Source organism: Alligator mississippiensis, chromosome 13 (assembly GCF_030867095.1).
Source record: "Alligator mississippiensis isolate rAllMis1 chromosome 13, rAllMis1, whole genome shotgun sequence".
Taxonomy (NCBI): Eukaryota; Metazoa; Chordata; order Crocodylia; family Alligatoridae; genus Alligator; species Alligator mississippiensis.
In genome coordinates this window covers 13182924-13194116 of record NC_081836.1, presented here as the reverse complement: position 1 = coordinate 13194116, position 11193 = coordinate 13182924, and the positions used below count along the sequence as shown (strand labels likewise).

The 11193-nt window shown below is 47.5% G+C and overlaps 1 protein-coding gene across 3 annotated transcripts in view; it reads left to right on the top strand.

Annotated features, from left to right (window-relative positions):
* Window positions 1-11193, top strand: part of CFAP74 (cilia and flagella associated protein 74) — a 113843-nt gene that overhangs the window by 82683 nt on the left and 19967 nt on the right. For all 3 annotated transcript variants that reach the window (XM_059716923.1, XM_019494010.2, XM_006265123.4), the window contains 3 exons: window positions 7031-7118; window positions 8104-8277; window positions 10984-11117. In XM_059716923.1, the coding sequence (XP_059572906.1) occupies window positions 7031-7118; window positions 8104-8277; window positions 10984-11117 (396 nt within the window). The remainder of the gene's footprint in view (window positions 1-7030; window positions 7119-8103; window positions 8278-10983; window positions 11118-11193) is intronic.

Here is an 11193-nt window from a genome sequence, read left to right as displayed (position 1 = left end):
CCAACATTTTCTATGATGATCATTTCACTTGTTCATTAACTGTTCTTTAAAAATACAAAAGTACATTTAACTTTCCAAGTGGGATATTTCAGTTTCCTGACAAGGCTTCACAAGGCTTGTGGAATGCTATCCTTGGCAGTGGCTTAGCTTTGTTTTTTAATAGGATCATTTCACTAGTGCTGCTGCAGCTATGTCTGTACCTGTCCAGCAACACTGTTGGTGGAGGTTAGCATTTAGCTCATGGTAAACGAAAATAAGAGCTGCTTGTAATTTGCTTTCCATAACCAGGCAGGGTGACTCTAAGGTCTTGGAAAGATCTCCATGTCTTCAATGCATATCCCAGTACTTAATCAGAGAACCGGTATTGTAACTGTACTCCTGCTTGCAATAAAGATGTGGCTTCAGCCATGGCATGTTGGTATGTAAGCAGTGATTATTTTAAGGAATGGGGAGAGACCAAGAAGGCTGGAAATCATTCAAGAATGCAAATGTCAAGGGCAATTATGTACTATGGCACACAGAGATAATATAGTCAAACTAAGAAAAATGTTGCTGAATATTGGGAAGATTTTCCACTATGTAGCGGTAACTCGCAGAGAGCAATGAAAGTTCATTGCTTTTGAGAGTAGACTGGATGTAACAGGAGAGCGTGCATTGTTGAGAGCAGTCCTGAACTGGCAAGGATTAAAATGCATGATGGAAGAGGCATAACATTTAGAAGGGAGAAACTGAAACAACGTTGTCTGTAAAATGACACAGGGAAAATATGTAACTTAAATAACAGTCAATAGCGACTTAAATATTTCTTTGAAAAACATCTTTTTGCTTCACTGTTCTACAAACAGTGGCAATTGTGGAGAACTTATCTAGAAAGCCGGTAGCAGGAATAGTAGCACTGTGGAAACATAAGAATGGGAAACTATTCACTCTGATGCTGAAGTACTATAAATAGACGTATAGATCTAAAAATGCTAGAGCTTTTGTAATAACTTGGCTTGAAGCTCTGAGCTTATGATAGCAAGAGGCTTCATTAACTAAAACCCACATATTCCCTGTAAATGACAAATCTGGTATGTAATCAGACAGATGCTGTTGGTCTTCAAGCTTGCTCTAGTTCTGCAGCCGGTCTTTATTTATGTCTTTCCCTTGTGTTGTGATCCCATTGATACTGACTCAGAGGAGCTGGTAATTAATTAATGTCAATGTCAAAAGGAACAGATTGCCTAAGTTGGTTTGCTCATGATTGCATGGGGTGCAGGAGGCTTATATACCGATTACAAAGCAGGTTTTAAGTCCTATTTATAGCCCTAAATATTTTACTAGTAAAAATAAGAGTGCAATATTGGTAATATTTTTCTAAAATGCCTGTAAATGCAATCCTGCTGCAAAATTGGCTTCTGCGGTCATACAAGCAGAAAACACTTAAGTGTCCAATTCTTCATTTAGTATGGATTTATTGCAAATAGCAGACTAGACTGTTTCCATGTCTACCTTTTTAATTCTAATGTAATAATTAAAATTGGTGCTACTAGTCCAGGCTACCTCCTACATTGCTCATTTGTAGGAATAAATTGCTCCCATTCCAACAGACACTTATACCTACTTCCAGATACTGCAGAGCTTTAGAGAATTTGGGTTCTGGGAGCTCTAGTCCTTGCATTTGTAAAAAAAAAATGTATCATTATGCTTATTATTCTCATTTTTTCCATTTCTATTTCTTGGGTAAATGCATAACTACTATCTTTATGCAGAAAGATTCCTGAAGCACTATTTAGTTACTAGGCCTGTGCAAAGCAGCTAGTATTTGCTTCGGATTCGGCTGATTTGGGGGACAGTGATTCCATTCGGTGATTTGAACCATTTGTCCTGAATCGATTCAGCCAAATCTGATTCGGAGATTTGGCTGCTGCCGAATCAGCTGAATCTCTGAATCACACAGGCCCCATCCCCAGCCTGCTCTCAATGGCTGCCATGCCCAGCCCAGCTCCCGGCTCTTTGAAAACAAGAGCCCACACTCACTGGCTCCTGGCTCTGCCAGGAGCCCCCACCCTCCCCACTCCCCCAGCCCCCACCCATGGCTGCCCTGTCTGCCCCAGCTCCCAGCCCTTTAAAAAAAAAACCATGACTCACCAGCTTCTGCCCAGCTGGGGTGCAATCCACGTTGCGGGGGAGCAGGGGTGGGGGCAAGGGGGAAGCTTTTCCACAAGCCCTTAGAAGCATGGAGGCCACTGCAGCAGCTGATGAGTCGGTTCTTCTTTTTAGTTTTTGTTTTCTTAAAGGGCCAGAGCTGGGATAGGCAGGGCAGCCATTGGTGGGGGGGGGGGCTGAGGGAGTGGGCGGGGGTCAGGGGGCTTGTGGCAGAGCCCTCCATGCAGCATGGGGCAGTGGGGGGCAGCAGGGATCACCCCTCTGACTGGCAACAGCCGGTGAGTGGGGGCTTTTTTTTTAAAGGGTCGGGAGCTGGGGCTGGCAGGGCAGCCATGGGGGTGCTGGGGGAGTGGGCAGGGGTTGAAGGGCACTCAGGGGGCCTGGGAGAGCAGGCAGGGGATGGGGTCTGGCAGGGGTCCCCCCATGGTCACCTCCCCACTCCTCCAGTCTCCTCTCCCCCACCCCCTACTTACCAGCTCCAAGTCCTGGTCCAGCTCCCTGCTGCAGTGGGCGGGGACTGCCTGAATCACCAAAGCTCTCCGAATCTTTTTCGAATCAATTCTGAGAGCTTCGAATCAATTCAGACCTTTTAATTGGTCCCCTGATTTGATTCGGATTTGGCCACCGAATGGGGCCGAATCCCCTCCAAATTGAATCAGCACCTGAAGCTTCACACAATCCTATTAATTACCATATTAATCTAAATCCAAGATAACTTTGAATTTAAGATGACCCCCTCAACAAATAGATTCTAAACATGGAAAATCAACAAAACTCTTATAATTTTCCATGAACAAAATAACTATGGGGGGGGGGGGGGGCTTATTTTAGATTCATCCCCTTTCCCTTCTGCAGAAGGGAAAGCAGTGGCAGGGGGGCACGGAGTGGGGGAGGCAGGAGTGGACAGGTAGTGGGGGACTGAAGCATCTTGCCTCCTGCTGCCTACCCTTCCGCACTTGCCCCACCTGCTGCCTGCCCTCCCCAGTGCTTGGCCTCTCCCTGCTGCCTGCCCCCCACCTCTGCCCTGCAGCCTCTGCCCACCTTTCCCCCACCATTTACACTTGCTGGAGCTCTGGCAGGGCTCTAACCTGTCTCCAGCCTGGGACATAGAACATGCCCCAGCCTGGCCCAGTATCAAATACAACAGTGCAGCAGCTCTATCCCAGACTTCAGGTGGGCAAGGAAGAGTCTGTGAGGGTCTGGAGGGTATGGGTAGAGATGGGAGGATATAGACAGTGCGCAGGGGAGGGACAGGCAGCAGATGTAGCTCCAGCCCTGACCCCAGGTTGGGGCCAGAGCCAGAGCTGCAGCAGCCATCTCCCTACCCCACCTCCTTGTATTCAAATCCAAGACAAGAAGCAATCAGGAGTAGGGGGCAGATGGGAAGCAGGGGGAGGCAGAGGGACAGTCAAATGTCCCCACCCCCCACTACCTGTCCCCTTGAAGCTTGCACACTCCAGTCCCTTTACCCCCTAGCACCTGCCCCCAAACACTTCCCTTACCATCACTCCCTGCTAAGACTGCTTCCTCCATGACAGCTGCTTCTCCTGCCACAGCCTCTGCTCCCTCTCCACTGCCTGCTCCCCCTCCCAGCCACTGCTGCCCCTCCCCCACTGCCTCGTCCTACTACCCCAGCTGCTACTTACCCCTCTGGCTCTGGCTCTGGCTCTGGCTCCAGCCAGATTCTGGCCTAGGGTAGTTATGGAGGCCCCAGATCCAGAGCCAGGACTGGATCTGCTGCCACCACTGCTGCTCCATGGTCAGACCAGAGCCAGAGCCACCATGTGCTCCGCCAGGGCCAAAACCAGAGCTACAGAAGGTAAGCAATGGTGGGGTGTAGGGGCAGAGGCTGAGAGGGGCAGGTGGTAGAGGTGGGTGATCAGGTGACTGCTGCAGCTCCAACTCCGACCCTGGGTTGGGCTGGAGTCAGAGCCACAGAAGCCACCTACCCCCCATGCTGCTTGTACTCAAATTGAAGACAAAAGGGTTTTTTTTCCCCACGTTAAATGGCAGGGAACCTTGACTTGGACTCAGGAAAATATCATAGGCTGTGTCCTATGTTTCAGACAGGTACTGACTGCACTATGGCCCCTTCCACAGTTGTGTATGTTTAATAATAACCAGGGATCCTGGTTTTCTCTGATAAAAAAATAACAAATTCTCTCATGAATACCCCAAACCTCAGGTAAATTGAAACACTGATATATATGTATGTACGTATCAATAGAACACATTATAATCTGCCTGGCAACTGACTCCCCAGCCCAGCCCCTGGCTTCTTTACTTTTCATTCCATCCAGGAAGAGCACGCACCAACTGCTGAAACTTCCTTAGTTTTTGAACCCGAAAGCTTGCTTAATAACTATTCTCCAACTATTTGGGTTGGTCTAATAAAAGATATCAAATTCACCCAAGGAACCTTGTCTGTCAATAGAACACAAGGTTTTATTGATATATTTACAATTTGAAAGCAACTTGGAAGCCTACCAGTGCCTCAGTCATTATAATAAAAGAAATTCTAAATACCTATACATTTTGGTATTTGATTTTTTTAGTTTTGTATCATGGAAAATCAGAGTTTCCCCTGCCCGCTTAGCTCACAGAACACAGGTCCAGGCCCCTCACTCCCAAGCAACAGCCCCCCAGCCCGGCCAGTGCCTGTCACTTGCCCCCACAGCCCCCAGCCCTGTTAGTGTCCCTTGCCCACTCCCCCCAGCCCTGCCAGATATAGCCCTGGCAGCTGGGGGCCCTGGGGCCAGTGGCCTGGGTTTACAACCCCCTGCTCCCCACAGTAGCACCTGAGCCTTGGCTGCTGCCCATGGAAGGCAGCAGCTGCTGCAGCATAGCAAAGCGTGGAGCCCAGTTCCCCCTCCCCTGTGCGTGGCATGGCTGGAGTGGCGCCTGTTATGGGACGGGTGCAAATTGACTGCTGCAGACTTGGGGTGAGGCCAGCTCCCCACCGGTGCACTCATTCCCGGGGGCGGCAGCTGGGACCCGTGTCCCCTAGATCTGTGTGCGGGGTGCAGGTGGGCTGCCCATTGTAGGCTTTGGCCCCAGGCCCCATGCATCACCTGGCTGGGCAGCAGCCCCAGTCCCAGCCCAACTCCCCTTTCCCCCACCAGACGTACCTGTGGGAGCTGCTCTCCAGGCTGCCTGGTGGCCATGCACATGATGCCCCCTGCCTGACCACCCTCCCCCTGCTTCCCCCGCCCCTTGCAGGCTGGAACTCTGTCAGCCTGCAGAGAGCTCTTTGCAAAAGTGCAAAATCTGTGCATTTCTCCATTAAAATGAAAAATCCATGTTTTTCTTAGGTAAAAAGAGAAATCCTAATTTTTTCCCATTTTTCCATGGGAAATGGAAAGCCTGGATCCCTGATAATAACCGAGTTTTAACTGAGCAACATTTAATTAATCAGAGCTGTTCCGTAAATCAGACCACCCACTTAAGTGCCTAGATATAAACTTAATTTTGGGAGATGGAAAGAAAGTAGGCACCCAACTTCTATTGGATGGCATTTTCAAAAGCCCTTAATTTGTTTAGAAGCGGAAATCCCATTAACTAACCCTTAGGCTCACAAAATGGGGTTTTTCAAAAGCTTACCTTTAGAAAATTGGTCTTAGTATATCAGGTCAATTTGTGATGATATCTAGCAAGGAGGTGTTCACATTAAAACCTGTAGACCAGTGCTTCCCAATCTTTTCCCAGCATGACCCCATTTATGACCCCATTTCCTCAGCATGTTCCCTCACTCCCTATCCACAGCCCCCCACCCCCCAGCACAGCTGGCGCCCCTCACTCGGGACTGGGACCAGGGCCAGGGCCCACAGCCCACTGCCCTCTCCAGCAGCACCCGAGCCTTGGCTGCTGCCTGCAGGTGGTGACGGCTGCTGTGGCCAGAGTGGAGCACAGAGCCCGGGTCCCTCCCCCACCGTGGGTGGCACGGCCAGAGTGGAGCCTATGGGGGGGGATGTAGGCTGCCCGTTGCGGGCTCAGAACTCCCCATCCTGCTGCCGTCCCCCCAGGGGCCTCCATGGCCCAGCAGGCGGGACCCAGCACAGGAGGATGGGGAGGCTCAGTGCTGCTGCTGGGAGCTCCATGCCAGTGGTGTCACCCTGGCATGATGTCCCCTGCCCACCCAGCAGCAGTGGCAGTGTGGAGTTGTACCCCCTACTGCTGCTGGGCAGGCAGGGGACACCTCACCATGGCAGCACGGCTGGCACCGGGCTCCCTGCACTGTCACCAAGCCTCCCCACCCCATTTTGCCACAGAAGCCTTGTGGGTAGGGCTGCAGGTCAGGGAGCACTGAGCCTGCAGCTGGCAGCCTGCATCCACCCCTGCCCCGTGCACAAATCTGGGGCTTATGTGCCCCCCATGCCTCCCTCCCTGGGACTGAGTGACCCCATATTTTATCATTGCATCCCCAAATGGGGTCATGACCCCAAGGTTGGAAACCATTGCTATAGACAGTGCTCACTTGCATAGTGATGGTTATTTGAAAGTATGATCATTTGGAAGGAAATTTACAACAAACAGCATCTCTAACAAAACTACATTTCCTGTCTCTTGGATATAACCTAATTCCCCTAGGTGACTGATGTTTGTCACTTGTGTTTTTCCTCTACCTTCTTCCCCAGGACCTACATACAAAGATTTTCTTTAGACCTGAATCCAGTAAAGCACTTAAACAAAGACATGAATAGGACCATTTGTGTTCATATACTTGCTTAGACTGGAGCCTCAATAAAAGTACCTTTTAGATCTTTACGAATACATTCATCTTATATTTGATTCAGAGCACAGCCACTGAAGCTTTACTGTTTCATATTATCTCAGTAACAATTTTCTTGGCCTCAAGAAAAACAAATGCATTTTTCTTTTTCAGACACTCTCTTCCAGAAGATGCAGGAGAATATTTTGATAAGGAGACAAGGGTTCTGGAAGTCCCAATGACGATATCAGTTGCTGATAAGGTTAGTGATAAATTGTATTGAAAGTAGTAGAAGATATAAATTTTAACAAGATTTCCACAAGCCAAGCATCCAGAATAGCAGTGTTGAAACAGCAGTCATTTTGTGCTGCTTCAGGTGGTGATATCCTTACACAGAGCAAGTGACACCTTACTCTGAGCTGTCCTGAAATCAAAGCAGTAGGATGGATAAGTGACAAGGTATGTATCCTGATTCACAGAGCCATCTTGTTGAATACCAGGCACGAGTACACGTGGACTCAGCTACCACTCCTAAGTAAGGAGTGGCAGACCTAGTCTTCAGCAATCCAGAGCATAGATCTGTGTTCTAGCAATGACCGTGATATATTTGGGGGCCAAATTTATGCCATCATCATAGATACTATTAGTTGACTTCAGTGAAGTTGCTCTTGGAGATACTAAATCTACATTTGTTCCTTTATGTTCTAATGAGTCTGACTCACTAAAAGGTATTCAAAATGGTACAATAAATTGCTGAACTGGCTGAAGTCCTAACAAGCATCTTTAAAATATAAGCTCTGGAATTTCAAACCCTATTAAAGGTGCTCAGTTATTCCTTGGGGCTCCCTATATTACAGACCACTCTCAGGTATCACAGTACAAAGTTTTATTTTGACAGTATAAAATGTTGTACAGCAAGCTTATCATACATGTATCTAAAGAGGAATATTTTATACTGATGGAAATGTAAGGCCATGCCAGTATATGGATTTTGAAATACCTAGGGGATTTATTTTGTTATTTTTTGTTATGAGAAAGAGAAATTTCAATTGCTTATTGTAAGAGAACAGTATTAAGCTGAAGTTCAAAATAAACATGTTAATTAAAACAAATGCAGTTGAGGAATAGAATACAACATCTTCACTTATACTGTGTTTTATAAGAATCGTGTCATTTAAATCATAGACTTTAATTCTTACTTGGTAATTCAGCTGTAATTCTTACCAATGTTCTTGCACTTGTTTCAGATTAAACCAGTTACATTTACTGTCCATGCAATTGTTACCACCTCTGATTTAGAAATCAGTCCTGCTGAAGTGAATTTTGGATATTGCACTATCTATGAAGCTGTTCAGACAACCATCACTCTAACAAACAAATGTATCCTGCCACAAGAATTCGGATTTGTGGATCTCCCTGAGGTGTGGTAACTACTCCCACTTACTTTTTCTGTTTAAAATTCACTTAATTCTTGTGAGACCCTCTTAGAATGAATTGTGACTGATTGTCATGGTTATACCCCTACCAGCAACACTAAGAACTGTAAGGATCAGACAAGTATTCTAATTTGCATATGTAAATTCAATCTTAGTGTACCACTAAGCACTCGCAAAAGTAATATAACAGCAGTAAGCCCACTCCAAATAATATATTGCCATAAAAGTTTCACTCTTCCTCCTTCCCCCACCCGACACCATCTCCCAGATAAAATAGGTTAGTATCATCAGCTTTTAGAACAGAAAACCACACTCTGGCCTCAAAAGGCATCTGCAGGGACGTAGTCCTCAGGGGACGGATCCAAATAGTGGCTGTAGGCAAATATCTATTGCCAAATTTAAAACTTCACTTTCAATTGTAAAAGCCTGTTAAAGTATGGCCCAGGTTAAAATGATTTCAGTGGAACTGGAAGAAAAGCTTTAGAAATGCCATCAGGGATTTTTTTTTTTTTTTTTGTTCAGCAAGTAGAGATCCCAAAATAGTTACCGCAGTAGCAGAGTGAGATATCCCTGTTCCTGCGCTAAGGTCTTCATGGAACATGGAAGGCAAGAGACAGCAGCATTCACATACAAGATCACAAACCACCTCAGCTTTGTCTACATACTTAATTTAAAAAGTGTAGTTCAAGTGATTATTGTGCCTAGGTGACTCCAAATTACTTATGGATGTTCAGTAGTGAATCCAGGCCAGCAAACAGGGTGCAGCAGTGATGGAAAACTCACTGCGGACTTTCGACAAGCTCAATGCACATGTGTCCAGCAACCAGGACTGGAGCTCTGTGATGAACCAGCAGTGAAATGGAGTGCAGGTTCCCATCGCACTTGCCTGATCCACCTCAGGATATGTTCAATTTACAAATTGCAATGTTATCTATCTCTCAATCCCTGGCAGACAACCAGGGCTTAGAGTCCAGTTAGGTTATTTCAGGTTCATGCATCACTAGCAGCATTAAAAATTCTGCAGGACAACCTGGCCTCTGTTATACCTGGGTAACTCAAATTTTCCTTAACTTCCAGATATATCCAGTTATCAAACTGTACAAATTCATTATTGGTTTCCTAAATGACAAACATCACTGGATCCTACAGTGCTGCTTTCTGGAGGTCACAATTTTGTATTAGGGAAAGAGAATTGCTTTTTTAAGCTAATGAACAACACCACCACAAGATCAAATTGTTATAAACTCATGGGTAAATTTAGATTAAAAATAAAAAGATTTCTAGCTCACAGAGGAATAACATTTTGAAATGGTCTTCCAAATAAAGTAATGTGGGCAAACAACCTGAATTGCTTTGAAATTAAACCAGATGAGTTTATGAAAGGGCCGGAGCTCTGGCTTAATGATCAGGGTGTGAGACGTGGAGTCATGTGTCCATGGTCCCCAGGTTGGGATAGAGAGAGCACTTTTTGTATTGTGGAAGGTTTGTGGCAATACAGCACTTTAGGATTTTTGCTGGTCATATGTAGGAAGGAATTTTTTTCCATTCGTGAATACTGCTGGCTGAGGAAGAGGTCTTGTTTTTCTGATTTTAGGATGTTTCAATTAGGTGTGCACTGATAGAGATTTTTTATGCCGATACCGATAGGCAAGGCATATGGGCTAATACTGATCCAGTTGCCGGTATGCAACTAGGCAGCTTGAAGAGCAGCAACTGGCTGGCAAGTCTGTTGTGGTGGAAGGGGTGGGGGGAGGGAAGGGGCATGGGGAGGACCGATTGAGGCCCCCACGGTGAGGGAGGGAGTGGGCCTGGAGCAGGGGCAGGTGCAGGTGCAGGTGCTGCACAGGTGGGGTGGGGCATAGGATGGAGCCACAAGAAGCTCGTCTGGGGGGGTGCGGCTCCTGCTGCTGCATACACCCCTAGGAGGGCATGGAGGGTGTGTGCCCTAGGATCTGCACATGGGGTGAGGGCGGGCTGCTGGTGTGAGCTGGGGCCAGGGCTGCACTGGGCTTTTCCTGGCAGGGTAGCTGTGCTCAGGGCATGCAGTGCTGGGATGGGGTTGGGGGTGGGGAGGGCTGCAGCCACCCCAAAGTTAACTTCTCAACAGCATTGCAGCCTGCCCCAAGCTCAGCCTGGCCCATCCCCTCCCACCAGTAAGAGCCCAGCGCACACCTAGGCCCAGCCTGCAGCATCAGCCTGCCCCACCTTGCACACAGATTTGGGGGCACATGCCTTCTCAGGGTGTGTGCAGAGGCAGGAGCTGCCACTCCCACCCCGCGCCCCCCAGACGAACCGCAGCTGCATCTCGTGCCCTGCCCCAACCTGGCTGGGTAGCACCTGCCCCTGCCCCAGCCCCACTCCCTCCCTCACCGCAGGGGCCTTGATCTCCCCCCACCACACCCTTTCCCTCCCCCAACCCTTTCCACTACAGCAGACTTACCAACCGGACCCGGCAGCTCTCCACACTGCCACACGGTGTTCCCCACTGCCTGCATGCTGCACTGCGGCTGCCTGCATTCACGGGGCATTTATCAGCCGCATTATTGGCCACATCAGCCAAAACAAGCCGATTGCCAATACAGTACATTTTCCTTATATTGGTGCTGATCCGATATGCAATCAATGTACCAGTGCACCTCAAGTTTCAATACATTTTAATAAAACTGGATTTTACTTTTTGCCCTTTGGAAGTTTGTTGAAATTCAGCCTGATGATGGATTTGGGACTCTCCTGCCCCTTGAAAGTCTGAACTTGGACATAATCTTTAAAGCCAACAAAGCAAAAGACTACAGCTTTGAGCTAATCTGCAAGACAGAAATTAACAGGTATGTTAATAGAATAGTAGCTAGTGTAGAAATGTTAGTGTGATGCAAGGTTATATTCTGATTAAATCCCAACATG